This window comes from Leptosomus discolor, chromosome 13 (assembly GCF_034619465.1).
Source record: "Leptosomus discolor isolate bLepDis1 chromosome 13, bLepDis1.hap2, whole genome shotgun sequence".
NCBI lineage: Eukaryota > Metazoa > Chordata > Aves > Leptosomiformes > Leptosomidae > Leptosomus > Leptosomus discolor.
The window spans coordinates 22464009-22490085 of NC_141403.1; the positions used below are offsets into that span (position 1 = coordinate 22464009).

Below are 26077 nucleotides of genomic sequence, written 5' to 3' on the forward strand. Positions count from 1 at the left end.
AACAAGTTTTTAAATGTATATACATATTTATTTACACTCATTATGTTGGATCATTGTGCAGTGCAGGCTGGCTGCTTGTATGAATCACACCAGTTTATCAACAGCCAATGAAAGTCAGGATTCCTCCATTAAACCCAGCAGGTCACGAGCGCAAATTTTATGTCACCAGGCTAATAAGAGCCATTCTGCGTACAGACAGCCAAGGGAAGAGACAAATATTTACTTTACGTAAACTATTGCTGAGCATGTTACTTAGGGCAAGAAAGCCCTGTTCATCTTGGCTAGTAATAAAACCCAGATGTCAATGAGAAATTTGTAAAGCTTCTTTTAGAGCACATAAACATGTTACAAACTGCAGAACAATGTACATTTAAACAGTATTTTTTCAGTTGTTATTTTTTTAAAGGTATGCACTGATTTGCATGCTAAGAACTGAAAAACACTGACAACTGCCTAGATAGCCTGGAATAATATATATTACTTCCACAAAAGGCTAGAGCAAGTCATAGGGAGGACTCTATTATCGGAACTTCAGCAATGTTAGCATTCAGATTTTATACCTTCAGTTCCATCCAAAACCTGGGTACCAGCACGTTCAGTATTATGTCCTGAGCACCTTCTATTCACTAACTCAGTTTGTGGTCGAAGATGCAAAGCAACATAGAAAAAGCAGCCAGGGTGATCAATGTGAATCAAGACACGTTATCAGGTGTAGTTAAGGGCTGAGTACACGCCCAACAAGGCACTACTAGGTAGAAGGCGGCAGACTACGCTTTCATGTACAGGTAGATGCATGCTTAATTGTCATTTGAACAAAGGAGAAGTGATGAAGTAATTTGTTGAGACACCGATCCTCCCACACAAACCCAAGTAGAATAGGGTACTATATTTGCACAATTTTGACGAACGCAGGAGGAAAACCGCAAAAGCGCTCTGTTGTTCAAATGGCACTGTATTTGGATGAAGAGGAAGAAGGCATATTATTCCTTACCTTTTTGTACGTGTGCAATGCTCACTGCAGTTAAAGGGGTTAAAATCTTCCAACAGTTAGTAAAATTTCAGAATTCTAACTCCTGTTCAGTATCACTCTAAAGACAGATACCAGTATTTCTTAAGAGTTTTCGTGAAACGATGACCAAATCCCATCAATTTGCAGAATATGCAACAGAATTTTAAAATTCTGCCTTCTGATCTGACTTCCACAGGGCAGGATATTTAAAGAACCGTAGCTCCAGGTAATAGAAACTGGCATAAAGCCACCAAAAAAGAACTTATGTGCCAAATAAAAATTCGTTCTTTTTAATACTGTTCTTGTAATTTTAACGAGCTTCTGCTTATTAAGTTTTATGTGCCAAAATTTAGTTCTCTCCTGTTCAGATCTCACTCGCTGCACTGTCCTGGTCTTGACTGGGATAGGGTTAATGTTCTTCCCAGCAGCGGGCACAGAGCTGTGTTTTGGATTTGGGATGAGAATAAGGCTGATAACACACTGATGTTTCAGTTGTCGCTGAGCAGTGCTTACACTAAGTCAAGGACTTCTCAGCGTCTCGTGCCCTGCCAGCAGGGAGGCCGGGGGTGCAGAAGCTGGGAGGGGACACAGCCAGGACAGGTGACCCCAACTGGCCAGAGGGATATTCCATACGGCATGGCGTCGTGCTGAACCAAAAAACCGGAGGGAGTTGGCTGGGGAGTGACAGCCACTGCTCAGGGACTGGCTGGGCATCAGTCAGTGATGGGGAGCAACTGCATTGCCCACCACTTGTTTTGTATATTCTTTTATCGTTATTATTATTTTCCCTTCCTTTTTTTGTCCTATTAAGCTGTCTTTATCTCAACACACGAGTTTATTTTTTTTTCCCCATTCTCTCCCCCATCCCACTGTGAGCGGGGCGGGGCGGGAGGGGGAAGTGAGTGAACAGCTCTGTGGTGTTTAGCTGACTGCTGCATTAAACCACGGCATGCACTGTCATTCACCGGCTCAAGAAAAACATTTTTGCTTGATGCAACAGATTTACCTCCAATATATACACGATATGTTGTATTTCTGTCACTATTCAGACATACATTAAGGTTTTCCTCATTCTAATAACTGGTTCCAGTTTGTTTCCTTAGTTAATTGTCTGTAATACAGCATTACATATTTCTCATCTGCACTTAGAGCATCTGCTAGTGACAACCAATCAGTGGCTTTTTCTCCTACTGAAATGACTACCTTGAGCTTTTGCTCTTAGATGCACCATCTGTGGCAGCGTCAGTTATAAAAGAAAAAAAGTCTGAGTAACATGAAAGTCTTCATGTGCAATATCTACTTCCCTTCAACAACTTCTAATGCTTACTATCACATAGTTATCTAGGGGTCATCTACTTAACAAATTCAGACTATTTTTCATGAGATAGTAAAAAAATTCTTTTTGACATAACTATCATCACTCATAATGGAAAAGTATTGCATGAAGCTTTTTCTCTTTTCTCGAAATTACATGTAAACTTTTAAATCAATGCTCTCTTTCTCTTAACTTAAATTTGAGGCTATGTCTTCCAGAGATGCTGAGTGATTTGGCTCTGTTACAAGAACATATGATCTACAATTACAGAAAGACTTTTCACTGAAAGTCCATAAAGGCTAGGCTGGTAAAACTGAACATTTAACTCAAGAGATCTCCAAATCACAATTCGCTCAGGCACTTACCAGGAGAAATCTCTGTGCGCTGGAACAAGCAACATATCTGCGTCTTTGCACTCACACCGTGCCTGGTACATTCCTGACATCTCCAGAGTGACACAAACATCCATGCTCATTGCTTTCTGCTACCTTTCTCCGCCTTGATACACCCAAAACCATTCAGTATTCTCTATTTCTTTGAAATGCTTTCTGTAGATTATTACACCCTGAAGAAAAACTGAGAGAGCAGGCACGATAGGCTGCCTTACAGCTGGAGAATCTACGTATTTATTCCCCCTTTTCCAGGATGAATGGCAAGTTAAGTTCTTAATTTGCAGCAGCCTCCCTATATGAAATGATGAACAGTAAGCATCAGAGAAAATGAAGATCTGAAATGTAGAGTCTCTTTCCGTGTTAGGAAAGCATATCTTTAAATTAACCCTTATTCTCAAATTACAGACATGATTTGAAGGTCTTACCTTCTATGATCTGAGCTGCTGAACCAGCATGGATTGACAAGCCAAAGAGCAGTAGCAGCAAGTCCCGGGTCCACCAGACATGACTGGAGCAGGTGTGCCAAAAAGAAAAAAAAACGGGGGTGGGGTGGGAAAGAATGAGACCAAACAGCATAATACAGTAGCACAAGGGGAAAAAAAGAAAAAGTAAAATTTAGAAATGAGAGTTCTTACCATGAGCGCATTTTTTGAAAGTCAGTAGAAAGACCTCAAGTGAGGAAAAAGTTCAGTGCACATGAGTTTTATGCTTATGAAAATAAGAAGTTAATAAAAACTGGAGCCTGCTGTTTCTCCTCCAACGTTCAGACACAAGTGGAACAAAGGCAGCTCTCAGGCTCTCTGCGTGACTCACTGCAATTCAGTGCTCCAGCTCTGAAATCTGACTCCTGTAGACTTTCCTGTCAGACCACTGCCGAAAACTTACTACTTTATTTATTGATGGACAGCCCTTACTGCTGTACATCATCCCAACATTGTCATTGCCCAGTCTTGTCTTTAACTACCGTGTACCCTGGCAGACAGTAGCATAGCTTCTCAGCTTCCCCTTTCCCCCCGCCCACTCACAACCTCCACATACTTATCCAATAAAACATGACCTCCCATGTCCTTCCACCCAGCATTATATAGCCAGAGATATATATTCTTATATGGAACAGGACATTTCTCTGGTCATTTTAACCTAACTTTAACAGAAGTTTTAACATACAAGCAGGACAGAGCAGTCACAGTTAACTTGCAACATATACCTGGAGGCTGTACTGTCTTACAGATTTTCTGTCCCCTACAGAGACATTTTGAACTACAGCTTTTTCTCTGACAAATTCGCTAAATCTAATACTCCTATTTACAAGGATTTACACCCTGCATGGAGATTAAGAGTGTGTCTCTATCTGAGCAGCTGTATATGTACGTGTCTGCTATAGAGGTCCTGTAACTAAGTATTTCTAATAGTTTCCATTAAAAGTGTTATTTCACTCCTCCCTCCCAACTTCATGAAAGGCCTTTTTTCCACATGTAGTTCTTCAAAGCCAATTCTTGCTCAGGAAGAATTTTTGGAAGAATAAGCTTGAGATTAATCAGACCATTTTTAAGTCATGAGATTTTTAACAAACACTGCAATTGTCACTTTTTGACTGGGACAGGAGGGAGCCTGCAAAGCGTTCATGTGGAAATAACCAGTGGGCTCTTGGTAATTCTAGGTTGGAAGGTGCTGAAGATCACTTTAGGAGACTCAAAACTAAAACTGGATTTACCTAGGATGGGGTGCAGGGGACAGACAGGAGTGAAGTTTTTTGCAGTAATGAAAGGACAATCCCAAGCAATAAAGAATTATGAAGAATTTCATCACACCATGAATAAAATGCTTGAGTTTGGGGGTCTTGCTTTGTTGGTTATTTGGGGGGAGTTTTTTGTGTTGTTTCAGGTTTTTTCTTTTTATTAAATAAGGAAATACAGAGGCTAGGGCTTTAAAAGTAGAATCTAGATTCTGCCCCAGACTCCCCTTTTACGTTAGAAACCACAACAGGTCAGCTCTCTTCAGGTATATTTTTAGCTGAGCCACAGACCAGTATTATTCACTATTCACCTTCTCCTTAATGTCAAGGAAGTAAGAGATCAAAAGATCTTTAATTCAGGTTTCTTACTATAAACACACACTGTTTTATCCTCTTCAGAGGACCAAGGGCCCCCCTTTTTCTGATCCATAGTGATAGATCAAAGCTGGAAAAAGTTTAATCATTCACCTTTTCTACATGAGGCTGTCAGCTCTTTACTTTCTCTCTCCCTAAAATTTCTCCATTGTTACCACCACCAGCAGCGCTGCTTACAGGAACAGTGTTTGCAACATCTGTGCAAACCCATATACTAACAGTATTTATTTTGTGCCTTTATCTAGGACAGTAGATATATGTTATACCAAGAGAAATTAGTTGGCTTTTAAGCATTCTTGTAAAATGTATGTATTTACAAGCCTAGTTCACTTTTCTGGATTTTTTTTTATTTTCAGGTGATGTTTACCAATAGATACCAGGAGCAAATATTAGTCCTGTCAAACTATTTTTTAACTCAGTTCCTTCTTTCAACAGTAATTCTGTCTTTCTACACATAAAATGTCAGAGGCTTACCCGCATAATGCCTCCTGTTGCAGCATAGTTTTTGTCTGGTAGATACGGCCAAGACATAAAACTGCTTCGATGCCCTTGCATTGCCTTTGTGTGGCAGGATTTTTGGTAGTGGGGGAAGAGTGACAGGGATGGCTCCTGTGAGGAGCTGCTAGAAGCTTCCCCAGCTCCAAGTAGGACCTGCCTCTGGCTGAGGCCGAGCCAATCCGTGACAGTGGTAGTGCCTCTGTGATAACGTATTTAAGAAGGGAAAAGCTACAGTGGAGAGAGGAGGAGGATGTGAGAGAACAGCCAAGCAGACACCCAGGTCAGTGAAGAAGGAGGTGTGCCAGAGCAGAGGTTCCCCCCTAGCCCATGGTGAGGCAGCAGGTCGACCCCCTGCAGCCCATGGCGGTTAACAGTGGAGCCAATGCCCACCTGCAGCCCCTGGAGGACCCCACAATGGAGCAGGTGGCTGTGCCCGAAGAAGGCCATGACTCCAAGGGAAGCTGGAGCAGTCTGTTCCTGAAGGACTGCACTCTGCTGAAGGGACCTGCGTTGGAGCAGCTCGTAGCCCTGTGGGAAGGACTCACATCGGAGTTTATGGAGGACTGTCTGCCGTGGGAGGGACCCCACGCAGGAGCAGGGGAAGCGTGTGAGGAGCCCTCCCCTGAGGAGGAAGGAGCGGCACAAACAATGTGTGATGAACTGACCACAACCCCCATTCCCTGTCCCACTGCAGCACTTGCGGTGAGGAGGGAGGGAAATTGGGAGCAGAGCTGAGCCTGGAAAAAAGGAAGGGGTGGGGTGAAGGTGCTTTTAGGACCCAGTTTTATTTCAGATTGTCTTTGGTGATAGTGTTTAAATTAAATTGATGTGTTTTCCCCAGGTTGAGTCTATCTTTAACCTGTGACCGTAACTGATGAGTCAGCCCTCCCTGTACTTTGTCTCAACCCATGAGCCTTTCTTTATATTTGTTCCTCCATATCCCACCCAGGGGGAGGAGTGAGTGAGCGGCCACATGGTGCTTTATTGCTGGCTGGGCTTAAACCACAGCAGGCTTACAGCAGACTAACATCCTTAAGGGACAAATGTATGATCAGACTCCAGATTTATAAAATTTAGATGACCATATATTTAAGACTTTTTACAGTATAAGCTGCAAGGCTTTCATTAAAAACTAGAGTTTCTTCTAGTGTTTATGATATGATGAATTTTTCTTCTGATTTTAGAAAATCCATAGAAAAGAGGAAGTAACACCTCTCCTTCTCCCATAGGCAATAAACTGTTCATGCAGATGATCTACATGAAATGCTGCTGAGAAAGCCTTTAGTTTCTGCTGGATATTTTAGCGTAGATGTCTGGCCAATGCTGAATTTTTTAGTGCTATTGGATAAAGAAAATCAAGGCAAAGCATGTTCTTGACCTCTGCATTCATAGAATCATAGAATTGTTTAGGTTGGAAAAGACCTTTAAGATCATCGAGTCCAACCGTTAACCCAGCACTGCCAAGTCCACGTCCCGAAGTACCACATCTGCATGTCTTTTATTTAAATACCTCCAGGGACACCACCACTTCCCTGGGCAGCCTGTTCCAGGGCTTGACAACCGTTTCAGTGAAGAAATTCTTCCTCATGTCCAACCTAAACCTCCCTTGGCACAACTTCTGACTATTTCCTCTTGTCCTATCACTTCTCACTTGGGAGAAGAGACCGACCCCCACCTCACCACAACCTCCTCTCAGGCAGTTGCAGAGCGATCAGGTCTCCCCTCAGCCTCCTCTTCTCCAGGCTGAACACCCCCAGATCCCTCAGCCGCTCCTCACAGACCTGTTCTCCAGACCCCTCACCAGCTTTGCTGCCCTTCTCTGGACACGCTCCAGCACCTCAGTGTCTGTCTTGTCCTGGGGGGCCCAAAACTGCACCCAGCATTTGAGGGGTGGCCTCACCAGTGCCCAGCACAGGGGCACGATCCCCTCCCTGCTCCTGCTGGCCACCCCATGGCTGACACAGGCCAGGCTGCTGGTGGCCTTCTTGCCCACCTGGGCACACTGCTGGCTCATGTCCAGCCGGCTGTCGACCAGCACCCCCAGGTCCCTCTCTGCCGGGCAGCTCTCCAGCCACTCCTCCCCAGCCTGCAGCGCTGCTGGGGTTGGTGTGACCCAAGGGCAGGACCTGGCACTTGGCCTTGTTAAACCTCATGGAATTGGTCTCAGACCATCAATCCAGCCTGTCCAGATCTCTCTGCAGAGCCTCTCTACCTTTCAGCAGATCCACACTCCCGGCCAATATGGTGTTCTTTCCAAACTTACTGAGGGTGCACTCGACCCCCTTCTTCCAGGTCATTGACAAAGATACTAAACAGAACTGTCCCCAATAGTGAGCTCTGGGGAACACCACTGGTGATGGGCCTCCAAGTGGACTGAACTCCATTCACCACCATCCTTTGGGCCTGCCCATCCAGCCAGTTTTTCACCCAGGAAAGACCACACCCATCCAAGCCATGAGCAGCCAGTTTCTCCAGGAGAATGCAGTGGGAAATGGTGTCAAACACTTTACTAAAGTCTAGGTAGACAAGATCCACAGCCTTTCCCTCATCCACTAAGCGGGTCATAGAAGGAGATCAGATTAGTCAAGCAGGACCTGCCTTTCACAAAGCCATGCTGGCTAGGCCTAATCACCTGGTTGTCCTGTACTTGCTGCCTGATGGCACTCAAGGTAATCTGCTCCATAACCTTCCCCAGCACTGAAGTCACACTACAGTCCTGTAATTCCCCAGATCCTCCTTCCAGCCCTTCTTGTAGATGGGCATCGCATTTGGTAACTTACAGTCAAATGAGACCTCCCGGCTTAGCCAGGACTGCTGGTAAATGGTTGAAACTGGTTTTGTGAGTACTTCCATCAGCTCCCTCAGTACCCTTGGGTGGATCCCATCCAGTCCTATAGACTGACATGCATCTAAGTGGTGTAGCAGGTCACTAATCACTTCTCCTTGGATTATGGGGGCTTCATTCTGATCCCTGTCTCTGTTTTCCAGCTCAGAGGGCTGGGTACCCCAAGAACATCTGGTCTTACTATTAAAGACTGAGGCAAAGAAGGCATTAAGTACCTCAGCCGTTTCCTCATCCTTTGTCACTATGCTTCCCCCCACACATCCAAGAGAGGATGGAGATTCTCCTTAGCCCTGCTTTTGTTGCCAGTGTATTTATAGAAACATTTTTATTGTCTTTTACAGCAGTAGCCAAGTTAAGTTCTAGTTGGGCTTTGGCCCTTCTAATCTTCCTCACACTCCCTTCCTGGTGTATCCCTTCTGAAGAGTTTATAGCCGTTCATTGCAGCACTCCATTTGTGTAAGTCATCCCACCATGTCTCTGTGATGGCAACTATGTCATAGTTTTCCAGCTGCACAATGTCTTCCAGCTGCTCCCGTTTGTTGCCCCTGCTGTGGGCATTGGTGCAGGTGCACTTCAGTTGGGCTATTGATCCCACCACCTTTTTTGGGGGGAAGGCCTAATTCCTATGTGACCATTCTCAGGTGCTTTCTTGGTTTCTAACACATCAATAACCCTTTGCTGCCGCATGGATCTCCGTCTCCTGGCTCCACTGAGATGGCAGACCAAAGGACCTCACTTGCACACCGTCCCTCAAACATCGGTGCGTTGCCCCCAGGCTTATCTCTAGTGAGTCCAGTTTTATCCCTTTCCCCCTTCAAATCCAGTTTAAATGTTTTCAACGAGCCCTGCTAACTCCTGTGCAAAGTTCCTTTTCCCTTTTGTTTGCAACAGGCGTACCCGGTCGGTCGCCAGCAGGCCTGGTGTCACACAAACTAACCCATTATGAAGAAACACAAAATTCTGCCGATGACACCAGGCTTGGACCCAGATATTGATCTGCTGGGCCCTCCTGTTTCTTCCCTCATCACTCCCTGCAGCTGGAACACTACTTGTGCTCCTGATCCCTTAACCAGTCATCCCAAGGTCCTGAAGTCTCTCTTGATTGCCCTTAGACTTCCATTAGTTTTAAACAAACAGCAGTAGAGAAACCTCTAAATACAGTTTATTATCCCCACTCCTCTAGGACCTTGAGATTTCTTGAGTTTCTAGTGTTCATTTGTGGTCCTAAGAATTACAGAATATTAACAGGCTTCCTATAGCTGCTGTATCTGTCTGTGCCTACCTTGCTCCCCACAAGGGCAGTGACATTTGTACACAGGCACTCAGTTTTAACCTTGCCATTTGTCTCTTCCTTTTCCAACACAGCAGGACTCCTTTGAATTAGGATGTAAGTGCTTTCCTTCAGTACTGTCTCCATCTGTCTTCAGTTAAGCTGGAGTTTTCCTGCTAGTTAAAAATCCCAGTTTTCCAGGCAGAAGTTCGGTTAACTTTCCTCAGTTCTGTTAACTGATTGCACTCTTTACGATTTGAAATGGCAGGCTACAATTCTGCAGTTCTTACTCATTCACTGAGTTAGTCTGGCTGGGTGTTCTTGTGTTTCTGATCACCTCTGTGTTAAGAAGCTTATTTTTTCCTCCTGTCTGCAACACAAATTTCTTAGCTGCACATTTCTAGCCTCTGTAATAATAGGATTTAAGAATCATAAGAATATTTCTGTGCAAGATTAGTGTTAGAGAAGCAGTATGCACCAAGGCCTGAGTTAAGAACCATGCCAGGAGAGAATAAAAGATTTCTCTTTTGCTTTGACTTCTCCTGAGCATTGGCATTCACAATATGCTCTGGTAAGGATATCCACTGCTCAGTCATGTCTTTCATAAAGAAGTCTCTGCTTCTTCGGTTTCGACTTGGGTCCTGCTGATGTTCTTCAATGTCTCCAAGTTCTTGTACTGAGTAGGGATCGTGTATTCACTGTCCATTCTGTTTTCTCCATGCTCTTTGTGATTTCAGAAGCCTCTTTTATATATACCCCTTCCACTTGCCTGCTTTCTGTACAGAGTGTGAACTTACTTGGTCATTCCTTGTACTGCAACCATTCCACACCTCCAGTTATCTTTTTAGCCTTTCTCAGAGTTTCTGTGTTCTAGTACATCAGTGTTGATCTTTGGTGGAGTCATAGGAATCATAACTGCACATGATGCAAATAATCCCTAGATTTCTCTAGTGACATGGAATTTTCTCTGTATTTTTCCTGATGAGGAACACAACTGGTGCATTTTCTTAACTGCAGCCGAGATAATGTTTTCATGGAACTCTCATAAGCTCAATCATTTGCACCGAAGAAGTAATGTTATGTGTGATAAGGATTTCTCCTCCCTCTGTCAATAAATTTGTAACAAATGGTAGAATGAATTTCATCTACCATTTTATTCTCCAGTCATTCACTCTTAAAAGATCCATTTGCACTTCTTTACAATTTGCCCCTGTCCTTGTTTAAAAAAGACGTCATATTGTCAGCAAATGTTACTGCACAGCAGCCATGTAAGCGCTTGTCCTCATTGGATAAGGCAGGGAGTGCAAATCTCTGCAGAATTATAGCAGTGACCTTTTTCTGCTGCATGGGCTGACTGTATATTCCTCACACTTTTCCCTCTCTTTTAACCAATTGTTCATGCACAGACCTTGGCTTCTTCTGCCTTGGCTTCCTGAAATGGTACTCCAAATTATTCTGAGCACATCATTTAAGTGATGGATTGTTGCAGGATGTATCAATTAATACAGAAAATCTGAATGACATTTTGGCTTTGAATATCATCAGCTAACTGCTGTTAAAGAGCTGCTTTCACAATGATTTGATGATATGCTTCTGCAAGCATAACAAATACTTCAATACTCTGTTTTTCTGCCTTTTTCTCCTTTAAACAAGGCACCTTCAAAAAAAATATTTAAAAGTCTATAAATGGTGGTTTTAATATGTACTTGTGAAAAATGAGTGTACCTGAAGACAGACCTGTATTATATCCTACAGAAGGGTACAAATTGAAGTCACAGAGGCAAAAAAAAAAATAATAATCTGGTATTTTCTAGCTCTTCAGCATTCCATTTCACATAACTTGAATGTTTCTCTCTCCTCTACCCCTCCCTCACAGTATTATGAAAAGCATTGGGAAAAACTGTTAAATGATTCACACAGCTGGGACTGGACAGCAAAGGTGGCAAAGAGGACTCAGGGATCTGAAGCCTGCAGTGGGAACCCTAGGAAGAAAAGAACCTCCCATCGATACTCACATTGGAAGATGATTTTGAAAAGGGAAGAAACCTGGTCTGTTGGGCACACAGGTGGATATGAAGGGAATCAGACTGGTGGGGAGGATGGATGAACACTACGAAAAGAATTGTGCAAAAAAGAGAATAAGGCTAAGTGAAAAGCCTGGGACAGGAGGTTGGGAAGAAGTGAGGGCAAGCTAAGAGGAGCACTGAAAGCCAGTTAGGAAGCCAAAGGGGCGTCTGGGTATGTTAGCTGACACTAGGTGGCAAGGAAACCAAGAAGAAATGTTTAGACACCTATTTCACCTCTACAAACTCTGACTCAGTCTTTCACTAGGCAGCACGGCTAGAAGAGGAAAAACACTGTGATTCTTCTGCTACAAGCAAGCATCCGTGAAACGTACTAGCAAAGCATGTCTTGTGCAATACACTAGTAGTTCAAGTGGTATGTGCTATGAATCGGGATATTTCAGTACTTCTGATAGCACACATGGAAGTGTCAGTACGCCCCTATCAAATTTTGTGTTCTAAAACACAGGAACATTAGGGCTATTGACCAATTATTTGGTTGGGGTCACAAAAATTATCCTTTACAGAAATGGCTGAACTGTTTATGATTAAGTTTATGGTATTGGCATGAGACACAAAGTCAGAAATCAAAATGGTCAGTGTCCAGAAACTGAACAAGGAACTGAAATTATACAACGCACCATGTGAGACAACTGTAAAACCAAGAAAAACAGATGTTCTGCTTGTAATTTAAACTCACTTTGCATGTCAACACTGATCCTATTTCTATAATAAATTAATTTATCATTGGCAGAAGGGTACAAAGCATATTTAAAAACCAAGTCTTAACCATATTAAGCACATGCATTGCACTGAAAGGCTCCATTCAGACTAAATGTCATACATTCCTTTTATATGAATAAACCCAGAAAGAATTATATGCAGCACTTTCGCTGTCTGTCTCCGTGTTCTGCTGAGCTGAAGAAACATTTTCTCCTACACACACACACACACACGTACACGCGCGCACACACGGCCTCCCTCATGGTACAGGAAGTAAAAGCTTCACCAAAGTCCCTCTACCCATTCTGTGCAAGCTAGCTTGACTCAAATATTTTACTTTTTAGAAATATTTATAGAGCTTGACCCAAGGAGTGACCTCGCTGACTACTTTTTACACTGCCTTGAGTCAAACTTGTAAAAAGCATACTTTCCTACAGTGGGACAAACCTCTTGTCCCACCAGTTTATATGAAGGAGCGGTTTTCAGAAAAGTAAAATCCTACTTTGTAAGCCAGCCATGAAGTGATGCAAATGCCAAGTCTTTAATCACCATCAGATTATTGCCTCAAATTTCTACTTTGTAGATCATCATAACACGGACAGGACTGATAATCCACCTTCACAGGCAAAAGGAATACAAGTACTTTGCTTAGATAAACATTAAAATTCTGACCTTATTGAGAAAGTTTTCAGGTGCTGTCCTAGGTTACAGTGTAAAATGTGCCCAAAAAGAAAAATAAAAAAAGTATTCTATCACCATCTTCAGGAGCTGTTGAGACCAGGTGGGGCGGTGCTCCCTGCCTCCCCCCTCTGGACTATCTCCTGTTACTGGGCACAACAATGCCTTATCGCCTGACCCATCGATAACTCGCTCCTGGACTATCTCCTGTTCATGGCCCATCAAGGAACTGCCTCGCGACTCCCCATCCTATTGTGAGATGCTCCGCCCGGGGGGAGGAGCCAAGCAGTCCATGCTAAATAAAAACTGAGATCTCCAACAGCCTAGCAGCCTTCTGCTACTGGATTCCCAGAGGAGTTTCCCCCCCCCCTCACTGGAGTTCCAGAGGACGAGAGCTACCTACCTACCACTGGACCTTCGGAGGAAGACCAGACTCTTTTACCTGATCGCTGCTTCCACAGCACTACACCCATCGCTTCAGGAGGACTGCAGCCAGCATCTTATCGGACTGCTACTGCCACCCTAACAGGGTGTCAGGTTGTATTCCTGACTCTGCCAGTGTAAACCAGGGGGTTGCTTTTTTTTTCCCTGCCTTGTGTTATATATGTATATATATATATTAGTAAAGAACTGTTATTCCTATTCCCCATATCTTTGCCTGAAGGCCCGTTAATTTCAAAATTATAATAATTTGGAGGGAAGGGGGTTGCACTTTCCATCTCAAGGGAGGCTCCTGCCTTCCTCTGCAGACACCTGTCTTTCAAACCAAGACAGATGCCTATAGTGTGAGCATTTTACCCAACATACTTGCCCTAAATAAACATTCAGATCAAAATAATGCTCAGTATGAGACCTGGTGTTTATACCATGTGTATGACAGCGAAGAACCCAGCAACATTTTTTTCCAGATCTAGTTGTTAAACTCAGAATCTTGTTTATGGGCAAAGAGGGAGCACGCCTCTTAAACTGCAATAAACGCAAGATTTTGGGAGAGTTGGGATCCACCTCAATAGGCAGGGCAAAGGTATCTTTGCCACCAGGATGGTTGACCTGAGAAGAAGGTGCTTAAACTAGGAATCATAGTGAAGGAACAGAGTTACCAGCAGCCGTGTGAGGGAGGGATGGAGAGGGCCGACCAGCAAAGGTCATGGGCTGATGTTTCAGAAAGGAAACACAAAATCAGCAAGACAAGGCTTAAACAGGATCACCTCCAGCATTTGTATGCAAGCAAGGTAGCGTTACAGGAAAAACCAAGGCCCTTGCTGGCAAATCGGGATGTACATAGCATGGGAAATAAACATGGTAAGTTAGAGATCTGTGTGCAGCTGCAGGGCTACAGTCTTGTTGGACTCACCGGGACAGGGTGGGGTGGCTTACAGGTCATTCCTGTTGCCATCAGATTGAGGGAGTTGCTCCTTCTCCTCTGCTCAGCACTGGTGAGGCCGCACCTGGAGCCCTGGGTCCAGTTCTGCACTCCGCAGTACAAGAGACATATGGATATCCTGGAGAGAGTCCAACAGAGCCATGAAGATTATTAAGGGACTGGAGCATCTCTCCTACAAAGAAAGGCTGAGAGAGCTGGGACTGTTCAGCCTGGAAAAGAGAAGGCTCAGGAGGGATCTTGTCAATGTACATAAATGTTTGAAGGGAGGGTGCAAAGAGGATGAAGCCAGGCTCTTTTCAGTGGTGCCCAGTGACAGGACCAGAGGCAACGAGCACAGACTGAAACACAGGAACTTCCCTCTGAACATCAGAGAACACTTGTGAGGTGACTGAGCACTGTCACAGGCTGGTCAAGGAGGTTGTTGAGTCTCAGTCCTTGGGGATATCTAAAAGCCATCCAGATGGACATAGTCCCAGGCAGCCTACTCCAGCCTACTCCTGCTTCAGCGGGAGGGTTGGACCAGATGACCTGCAGAAGTCCCCTCCCACCTCAGCCGTCTGTGACTCTGAGATTGTTAGTATAATGGAATTTTTAACAGTCTAATTCAAAACTAATCACCATTAGTTATCATCTAATTACTGCAGAAAAAGAATGAATAATAAAGTAGCTAGGGTACTTATATACAGGAAAAGATACAATAACAGCAGTAATACAATTAAAAAAATTAATGCACATATATTTCTTAACTTCTACCCTTTCTCTGGTGTTATGTTCACCCTTCCACTGCTCCTCTGGGTCCTAACGTTGGGGGTTTTCACTCTGGTGTTGGCTATGGGGATGAGGCCTTACAGCAAGTTGTCAACATCTGGAGTTGTTTTTACACAACATCCCTCCTTTACTGGGAGGGATACTATGTTCATGCTGATTGTTTCTTCTCTCTCTCCCATAAGACACACTTCCTTTGAATTTAGAACTTTAAATAAGATCCAGGACATAAAAAATGAAACTAAGATATAAAGTAAAACTAAGATCTGTTCAGAAAAAAAGCCATCACATATTAGGGGGAAATGTCCATAAAAACATAGGTGGAAGAACAGAAATTCCCAATTTCATGAAGTTTAACATGCACAATTCTCACCAGCTGTCAGTGGAAAAATGTGAGTCAAGGCCACCGTGTGTGATGATTTCAGTTTGATGGCTGCATTTGCTGGCAGGCTGATCTAGTCACATTTGTGTTGTAGAAAATGTGTTTCTGATGAACACCAAACTTCACTTGCAAAGTGCGCAAAATCCATGTTACAAGGAGGCAGCTTTATTTGCCAACACAGAGCAGCATTGTCACAAAGATCTTAACAGGGTTTCTCTTCCCTCTTCAAATCTCCTTTACCCCATTGCTCAGCTGCCATTATATTATTTAGAGAAAATTACGGCATCCAACTGACTTAAAATTGGAAGATATTTGTAATGATTAGGAGAACTAATTTTACCCAAAAGCGGAAAAAATCAATGCATTTTCAAATTACCTTTAAAACAGTGTGTTAGCAAATAATCTTTTTTTTAAAAAAAAGTCCATGCTATCTATTCTTAAGACTAAAGGGAAACAAATAAATAAAAACTTACAAAGTAGAAACCACTTTGAATAAAAATGCCAATTTTTACGTCCTAAGTTTCACTTTTCAGTTTACAGAATGGAAATGTTTTCTTTGAGAATAATTATCTTTGAGATTATCATCTGTCAAAGAACTTTAAAAATACAGACAGTGCATGACCACCTTAGTCTGGCATCACATTGTAGCAGACAAATGCATTATTCACTCTTATCCAAGTATGTCTGTTTCCACTTCATCAGTGTATTTTTGGAAAATATTTTCCAAGTGGCAGACTACTTTTATGCAATTTGGTGAACTGTTCTCTGTCTCTTCCCAAAAGACAGTAAATTCTGCTTTCTACGTTGCCTGTCTTCCCACTACCAGCTGTGATTTTTCTTCTTCTGATCACTTTCTGGCTGAGATCTCCGGAATGCCTGCTCAGGATAAGGCAGCAGAGGTTAAAAAAGAAACTTACCCACAGGTAGTGAGTCTGCTAATTAAGGGAGAAAGGGAAGGAAAAGCTATGCATTTAAGTACCAAAAAAAGGAAACATGCAATACCAGCAGGACAGAAAGTGTGTTTATGCTGCCTGTGACTGTTACAGGATAGCTACTACCCACAGTTACAAGACAGAAATAAACGTATTACCCATGTGCTGGATTCTTTTTCCAAAATTTAAAATACAGTTAGTGATACGCCTTAAAAATAAGATGTGGGCAAAATAAGCTTTGAGCAACAACATGATTCACATGTTATAAGTCCAACTTTTTTTTTTTTTTTCTTCATTGATTTTATTTTAGGAAGAGTTGTTTGGCACACAAACACACTGAATAATGCTTTGCAAAAAGCTACTCAAAACGAAAAAACCTGCTCTTCCTCCCTCCACTCCACAATTTAAACAAATGCACTCCTTCTGACACACCAGGACTGTTCAACACTGCTAGAAGAATTTGCATAGATCAAGACAAGGCTTATAACTTGAGGTGATTCTTATTAAATGAGCTAGTATTTCCAGAAAAAGAAAGAAGTAGACGTGTTATTGATGTGCTCAAAATCTCTGCTATCACCAGCTAGACTGTTCACAAGAATGTACCACATCCACCCACAGAACATGAGACCTTGGGCCTGGACCACTATGGCTCCAACCCTGCCAGTTACCTAGACTGCCCATGGCGGTTTTTGTCAAACCCAGGCCCCAGAGCCAATGCCAGTGACCACATCAATGCTCCTTAAGCCATCCCTGGTTGCAACGTCAAAGGCCAGAGGGCTCATTCCACACCACTGGCCAGGAGGAGCCTGTGGATCCCCTACCCTATACGTCCTGATACCATCGGGGAGGGTTCCCGCTAACGCTTGCCCGAGCCTAACTCCCCTGCGCCAGATCTACCCTGTAAGTGCCCTGCCCAGCCCCGTGCAGAATGCCCTGCTGCACTGTGGTACACCACCAAGGCACTGGTAACCACAGGGCTGGGAAGGGCAGCAGCAGGAGAACAGGAGGAAGCCTGACCATACCCACGTGCAGTGCTTCATACACCGGTGTGTGCACCACCGCCAAAGGTCTGTGCCAGAACAGACTGTAAGTTGTCATCATCAAACACAAAATTAACAGGTTCTCGTCACCTGTTAGCTCTTGAAACAACAAAATTTCATCGTCCAAGGGTTTAATCATAGGTTGAAAAGAAGAAATTACCAGTGACCAAAATAGTTCTGTTCTTTAGCCGGGCAAATTGTGTAGTCCTTGAATACACATTTGGATTAATAAGAGTGCATCTATTTCTCTTACTGTCTTCAGATAGATGCAGAGCATTTTTCGTGATTTCCTAGAGATTTGCATCCTATATCCTCTAACTGAACAGCTCACATCCTGCAGTGGGTACTTCCCACCACAACTTCTGCCTGCTCCCCTGTGCTGCAGCAGCTGCTCTGAGCAATACATGTACACTGATGGACCCACATACGTTCAGAATAGACACAGGGTCCAGTTCAGCTGCCCTCATATCACTAGGAGCAGTAGCTTAGGGGCAGAGAGCATCTCATTCCTACTCGCACCACAAGAACCACTATAGGGATAGGAAATTTCTATCTTTGACAGCTCTGCTCTGTCCATTTTGCTTGACACTAGCTGGAAGAGTCTAAATTGTCTTGCTTGTCCATCAAGACTCCCACTACCTATAATTGCTGTGGTTGTTGTTAGTAAACCAGCTTAAGTGTCCATTCTCTTTTTTTCCCTTTACGTCTGAGATGCAGTGATCTTCATCATGTTCACAGGCTGAAAACAAACAACTGTAAAATCTTAGATTACATTTTGATGCTACAAATTCTTTCTGCCAGATGCATTTCTTGCTTCCTGAAAAATAAACTCTAAAAATTAGAAATAGTAAATTAATTAATGCCATGCCAATATCCTCCATCTGGCTTTTTAGGACTACTTATGGTGGCCTTTATCTACAAAATTCTCTTTCATTATTTCCATCCTCACTCAATACACAAATTAGGCAGTGCTAACTCACTCAGCATGGCTTTTATCCCTGCCTGGCATACAGTCTTGTATTATGTGAACTCTAATCAGTCTCTATTCTGGATACCCTATCATCGTATTTCATTGCTTCAGAAACCAGATGAACAGTGAAGAGAAGCAAGTAGTAATCTCCTGCAGTCCTGAGTCCCGCTCCCTTACCCACTCCATCATTGTCTCACCTGATTAGGTTTTTCTTTCAGCTCCCACTCCTGCCTGTCTCTCCATGTTCTCACAGACTGTAAACCCAGTTTCTGCCCCATTTCATGCATTTCAACCATTTCTTCCACTAAGATATGCAGTGCCGCTGCCTCAGAGACTCATCTCTTGTTCTCTGATCATTGAAAACAGGTGACTCCCTCCTCCATGCAGTGAGGCCTCAGAAGAGTAAGCCATATCAGGGGTCTGGTCCTTCTGCTCTCAGTTCTGATCAGTCCTGAAGTCTGCTTGGAGTAATGAGCCAAGAACAGACAGACGCTTTCAATATTTTAGTCTTTCAGTTTCACCAAGGGTGTGCAAATGTTTCTAGAGGCTTAAAGTTTGCGTAGCTTGCTTAGATTTTTCTGATTTTTTATCAGACATTGTTGAATTATTTTAAGCTTTCCATATAACACAACCAAAGGCAGATAACATGGATAGGAAATTGTAGTAGCTAATTAGTCAGAGCTTAGCAAAATATAAATCATTTAAGGGCATGAGCCAATGCTGCAAATGCTGAGCACTTCAACAAGCAGTTCTCCTTGGCACACACACAGCACATCCATAAAGCCTTCTAGAAATCCAGTGAGCTCTCAGATGGGAAAAAAGAATCCATTTTCATTCACTTTCAGTGTTTTCCTTTCATTAGTTTTAAACTAACATGCTTCAAGTTTCCACTTGGGTTTACATGATAGGATTGAATTAACAGAACACCTGAAATAAGCCTAAGATCCAGAGTTACACCTGCTAGTGTGGCGCCCTCTGTGACGCTGTGATACCTGCTACCGTGCTACAAATCGTCTGCTAGTATATTAACACTGGCAGTCACTCCTCAAGACATCAAACATTAATTCCTTACCTATAGCGCTTTTCAAGAAAAGCTAACCTTTTTATATTGTTGCCTAGCCAAACCAGCTAACGACACTTCTATTTTTACCATCTCTGAAGCATATGTATAGACTTTTTACTTGGGTTTCAGGGTTTTCTGCTGGCTGCCTTGCTCAGCTGGAGCAGCTGCAAACCTCAGGTCTTCCACAACAATTGTGTAAAGCTTCTTTGATGTACTGACTACACAAAAATACCAACAAAAAGAAAAGGAAAAACCTTCAAATTTTATGCTTTGCAAAGAGGAAGCCAAAAAGGGAAAAATATATTTTTGTACATGTTACTTCTCAATCAGCCAGGATCAGGCATGAGAGGTATGCACTGTAGAGCAATAGAGGAAGAGAGAAGAGGTATTTCTGTCTTCCAAGATTAAAGGACATCTCAACCTTTTTAAAAATTAAACAGCCGTTTAAAGTGATACATGAAACAAACAATCAAACAAAACCAGCAGGACAGATTTTCAAGAAAAGCTAAAGTTATTGAAAGTTAGTTGTAAAACAGAGGAGGAGAAGCAGCTCTTAGATTTTGGATTTTCCAAAAATAAAGCATGGCAGTTATTTGTAGTTTGTTTCATCTTCTCCATGTTTTTTTGTCTCAGACTGCCTAGAACAGTTTTGCTTCTTGGAAAAAAAAAAAAAAATGAAATAAACAAAACAGACACTAGAAGACTTACTTAACAATCACATTTGCTAACCAGAGCAACAAAATGCTAGTTTTCCAGACTTTTATCCTTCTCAGTCCTGCCCAACTTCTAAATTTTCTTACATTTTCTTGAGTACTGCCAAAAAATCTGAGCAGTACGTATCGACCGGTTACACCTGCAATGGCAATGATAGCAGCATGGGAGGTGCCCAGAATAAAGTGGGATCTTACAGGAGTGGTTAAGTTTTTGTAGGAGTTAATTAGTAGTAGTTAAGCCCTTGAGACAATTTTTACAGCTGGTAATACACCAGCAAAGAAAAAAAAAACCTTGGCTGGCTTTTTGGCACACAGGTGGACTTGCAAAAAGTAGAAAAATTCTGCATTTTTAGTTTAAAACCGAGTACACTTAGTAGCCTTGATCTGTGGAAGGACTTCATAAATCTGCATAGGCTCTTTGTCAATTGCATAGTGGTCACACCTCACTAAGTGTAGCTTCTGCTCTGTCACTCAGGAATTCTCCCTTCTTTCCTTCAGAAGTGCTACAAACTGCAGGAGAGAGGGCACTGAGTGAGCCAGTTCCTGGCTATAGTAGCTGCTGCTGAAGAGCACAGGGACTGTTTCAGTTAAAGTTTGTGTTTACAGTGGTGACTTCTCAAAAAATACCTCAAGTTTTGCATTCTGTCTTGTTGTTGTTGCTAGCTCTGATGCTAGTACACATAAAAATGGGATTTTACAAGCACTTGTTTGCACGTCTGTATGTAGTTGCACTAATAAAGAAACTGGTGTTTCCTTGGCTCCAAGAAAGTATAAACAAAGGAGAAATGGAACAAACAAGTAAGATTAACAGCGGGTTCTTATAACACAGGCTCATTTTAGCTTTCCTGCAGCATTATAATCCAATGCAGATGTTCATTGGCCTCATTCTTGGCAGCTGGGTTAGATGAACTTCCTCTCCTCAGTAACATTTTCTCAGGGATTTATTATATCTTTGTTAGCCTGCCCTTAACTTGCTCATTCCTCTCATGTGACAGTGAAAACCCAAAATGGTGAGAAACCAAGCTAAATATATGAAAGAATCACAAGACAATAGTAACACTGTGTAAAATAAATACAATAATTAGGTGATTAAAGTACAAGCAATGACCTCTGGTTTTGTTTTATCATTTCTGATAGTGCTAATATCTCTTATTTATTAAGTCAAAAAACCCAGATAATTATATAAGAAAATAAGAGATATGGACCAGTAGTAATAAACCTAATAGCACAGAACAGGTTTACACTTAATAATAAATCTATGTAAATGCGCTTTATCAGAAGGGGTTTTTTTTAATATACTAATGCATTAAGCTCTCCAATAAATTATTTTTAATCATGAGTATGTTTAGGCAAAGAGGGATGATCAAGGGCTGCTCACCTCCAAATTCCCTGCGTAACATTGAAGCCTGACTTATTGCTGAGAAGCAGCTCCTAAAAATATGAATGTGGAGGAGAAGTCAGTACTGCCAAGTTATTTAGCATTTGAGTCGTTCTTCTTTTAATTGAAAACCTTCCCTTCAGTTTGATGAAAAAGTAGCAGACTGGCAAGCCTTGAGTGCACCCATGGGCACTAACTGCTCTGAGCAGCCTCCTCAGGGACCCCTGCTCACACTGCCAGCCCGTTGTGCCAGGAGCCCTATCAAAGATCAGGCCTGGGGTTTCAGCCTCTGAGGTACGTTGCAGTTGTGTCTGTCTGTGGCCCTGCCTCTGGTACTACCTCCTGGATGAGCTTGGGACCTGTGTAGCAGTCAGCTTGTCTGCTGGGTGGACCCAGGACCTGCATCGTAGCCTTATTGCCCGCCCTGACTCCATTTTTTGTGACTAGACTCCCGCAATGGACCCTGGATCTGATTGCATTGCCTCGTCTTGGACTGTCAACGGGCCTTGTAACTAGCACTCTGCCCTGCTCGCCCAGCTCGGGGGCTGTGGGACAGTGCCCCGGTCAGCAAGGTCTCTCCCTGAGCTGTGATCACTCTCAGCTCCTGGCTTCCCTTGTGGAGCAGTCAGTCGTAGCTGCTCTGTGACACAGACTCCAAAAAGCCTGTGCTGTTTTGTCACAATTCTATCTCCATTAGTGCCAGGGTTTAATAGCGTGAATATCTGTATCTGTCAGGGGTTGCCAAATGCAGCAGCCTGAGAGAGGTAAGTCTGTGGAAGCGCTGTTTCCCCAGGTCCTGCCTGTGGTGAGGCTGAGCACGTGTTCCCAAACCTATGTAATATGTAAGTATACATGCCTGGCCACACAGATCAACACAGACCTCCCTCTCCGCCTGTCAGGTGGTCCTGAGATCTTCTCTTATTGACTCACGTTGATGGGTTTCGTGTCCTGACAGTGGTCTGCATCCTCTCCTGTGATGCTCTGGGAGCAGCTGTAGTCAACGTGCTCTGCTACCCCTGATGTGGTTGTTGGAGTTCCTCTGCCTGTCAGGTCTCAGTACTCTAGCTTACTTCCCAGGTGGCTTCGATCTGCCCGGGTAATTTTCTTAGAGAGGCGATCACTTGTGCTAAGCTATCACTTGGTTCTGAGCTACACACATGTTCTTTGCCCAGATGATCTCTGCATGTTGGATTGTCTAAAGGGTGGAAGTTCTTGCTGCCTTTCTCTCATTGTAAGCATGAATTTCGGATTCTTTCATCCAATTCTCACAAAACTTGGAGCAACATCTTTGAAAGTCTATGCTTCTCCACCAAGCTTGGCTAAAATTGCCTAAGTAGGTCATAATTAATTGGCACATGGACAGAAGAAAAGCTGTGGATAGAAGGATTATTTCTTCTATCAGAAGGTAGAAGGTGTGGAGCGGAGAAGAGAAAAAGCAATTAGCTGGACAAAGAGAAAGTACAATGTATAAGCTCCACCTACTTAGAGAAAACTGGTTAAGAGCATGAGGCATGCAGCTACCTCAGATTTGTGTGTTAGAATCATTAGCCAGCAGCTGACAAACTGAGAGGGACACATCAGTCTGGGGGTGCAGGGCAAGCTGCTAGTGACCACCGGTAAGGATGAGTGCCTGGGACACAGGCAAGGACAGGGCAGCAGTGAGAAGGATTTGCCTGAGCAACACAGTGACCAAAAGTAAAGGAAAATCTGGACTGCGGAGACCCACGCTGCTCCCTCCTAGCCACTCGCCTTTCAATAAATCGGGTCTTTTATCTCTTGCTTCCTGTCTGTGAAAAGTGTAGAAAATTAACCTGCTTGAGGTCCTACTTGCACCAAATGGTTGAAACAAGCCAACAAACTAGCTAAAAAATACAGAAAGGATGCAGATGTGGAGACATAACATGACACACGCACAAAGGCAGGATTGTGTAAGCCTTATTTTCTTTGAAGGTTCTGGGATATATTTGGAATGTATTAAAGGATTTGAACCTGATTTTTCAAAAATCTTAATCGCAACATTATTTCACAAAATAACAACCAGCAACACATTTGGCTTCTTACTACTCTGCTAGAATACAATGTTCTGCATCTTTGAAAGATGAGGAGGAGAAGAGAGTGTCCTGGTTTGAGCTAAACCAGAATTAATTCTGTTCAGTGATTTTACTTTTCATTTAAGTCTCTTCTAAGTAACTGCACTTTCTGAAATCAACAGCATATTTTTCCAGACAGTGTCTGCTTCTAAGAGTGGTAGCGCTTGGTATTTATAGTTAATACCAAGGAATGGTATGCAGAAAGGCTCTTGCTTATACTTGCTCCTATAGCAACCAAGGTCACTGCTGAATCTGGTGCCCCATGTTGAAGTGACGCAAGCAAAAGGGTCATAATGACTTCACCTATTGACATTTCATCCTGCTTTTTTAACATCTTATTAGGCTTACGCTAGTGTAAAACTGGTGGCCTTACACTCTAATACCATGCTGCCGCACAGAGTGTAGCATTTTTCCTTTCTGAGAACTTCAGGTGAGAGATAGAGGTTCCCTATGGCTCTGTCAGCACTTTTGGAGAAGGAAGCTGACTAGTATGGACCAGTCTTGATTGGTGCGTGCAACATTTTGGGACATTTTCTTAAAAACAGCTAAGCTGACAGTTGCAGTGAGTACAACCCTGACATTCTTCTTTGGAAATTGGTCTTCAAGTCTCAGAACCATTGTCATTGCTTGATCAAGGTGGGTCCCGACTACTTACAGCAACTGACAGCCATGTATAAAGAAATCAGGGGCAAAGGAAGGTTTGAGAAAAGTCTAGTCAATGTGTTTTTGGCTAAGGATCCGTGTGGATCATGTATGTCACAAATAGCTTCCTGGAAGTATTCAGAAGTTCCTGAGGCTACTTGGAGGGGTGGCCCAGAAGAGCAATAGTAGACCACTCTCCTGGAGACATCACCAAAAGCACTGATGTTAACCACTGTTGGTGGCAAAGAGAAAACAGATGTAAATTATTGTGGCTACAAGGAAACTTGGATGTCTGAAGGGAAAAAACTCCATACCCCTCTGGATCATAGGATCACAGGATAATTCAGGTTGAAAGGGACCTCAGAGGATGATCTAATCCCACTTCCTGCTCTAAGAAGCATCAGCTAGCCCACATTATTGGGCTTTATTCATTCTGGTCATGAAATTGCCATGGATGGAGAATGCATAGACTCACTGTGAAACCTGTTCCAATGCTTGGCTGTCCTCTTGGTGAAAATGTTTCCTCTTATATCCAGTGGGAACCTCCCTCATTTCAACTTAACACCTATTAATGTCATTTATCTTCCAACCAAGCACCATTATGAAAAGCCTAGCTCCATATTCTTGATGATCACCATCTAGGCATTGGAAGGCTGCTATGAGGTCTCCCAGAAGTTTTATCTTCTTCAGGCTGAAGATGACGAGTTCTCTCAGCCTCTCCTTGTAGGGTAAGCACTCCGGCCCTTGTCTGTCCTGTTGGCCATCTGATGAATTCACTTCAATTTTTTGGTATCTCTCTTGTAACATAGGTCGCAAAACTGGATACAGTTTTCTATATTTTGTCTAACAAGGGCTGAATAAAAGGGGATAAACACTTCCCCAGATCTTCTAGCCTATAGCCAGTGCTCCTGTTAATACAGGAACAACCCAGGATACCATTGTCCTTCTTTGCTGCTAGGGCGCACTGCTGGCTCATGTTCAGCTTGTTGTCCACCAGGACATCTAGGTTCTTCTCAGCAGAGCTGCCCCCAGCCAGTCTGTTCCCAGCCTGTATCATTGCAAAGGGTTCTTCCTTCCCAGGTGCAGGACTTTGCATTTGTACTTGTTGAGTTTCATAATGTTCCTGTCGGCTCATTCCTCATCAAGAAATTGTCACTGACACCCTCCAGAAATCTTCACTGCTCAATTTCTGTCATGTTGCACTTCCAGCAGGTGTCAGTGAGGTTAAATTACACTCTAAGAATGAGGGTCTGTGATCCAGAGACTTCCTCGAGTTGTTTAAAGAAGGCTTCAACCACTTTCTCACCCTGATCATTTGGTGTGTAACAAACTCCCACCTTAATACCACCCTTAGTGACCCTCTCCTCTGGTCCTGACTCACAAGCTTTCAACCAGACTGTCTCACAGAAGCACTCAATTTATTCAAGCTCCTGCACAGCGATAACTGCCCTCCCTGTCTTTCCTGGCTGTCTTTCAGCATTGACTTGTATTGATCCACTGCGACATTTCAGCCTTGTGAGCAACCCACCATGTCTCAGTCATTCCAATGATACTGCAGTTCTGTGACCACACATGGAGCTCTAGTTCCTCCTGCTTGTTCCCCAGGCTGTGTGCATTTGTGTACAGACACTGGAGAAGAGAAAACAGAGTGGAAGGGGGTCTGTCTCCAGATGTCTCTTGTATCTCCTACCCTGCACCCTTTGCAAACAATCAATTACAAAATCGCAAAGGAGTCAATCTCCTTTTCATCTTCCCTGATGCAGCACAACCTGTGAACTTCCTCCTGCAGTTCTTTAACTTGGTGTCACAGCTTCT

The 26077-nt window shown here is 43.2% G+C and overlaps 1 protein-coding gene across 1 annotated transcript in view; it reads right to left on the minus strand.

Annotated features, from left to right (window-relative positions):
* Positions 1-25397, minus strand: part of LOC104346162 (collagen alpha-1(XV) chain) — a 149223-nt gene extending 123826 nt beyond the window's left edge. The window contains exons 1-3 of the mRNA XM_086472481.1: positions 25199-25397; positions 19558-19657; positions 3142-3224 (exon numbers count right to left, since the gene is read on the minus strand). Coding sequence (XP_086328607.1) covers positions 3142-3224; positions 19558-19657; positions 25199-25397 — 382 coding nt within the window. The remainder of the gene's footprint in view (positions 1-3141; positions 3225-19557; positions 19658-25198) is intronic.
* Positions 25398-26077: the final 680 nt, after the last annotated feature.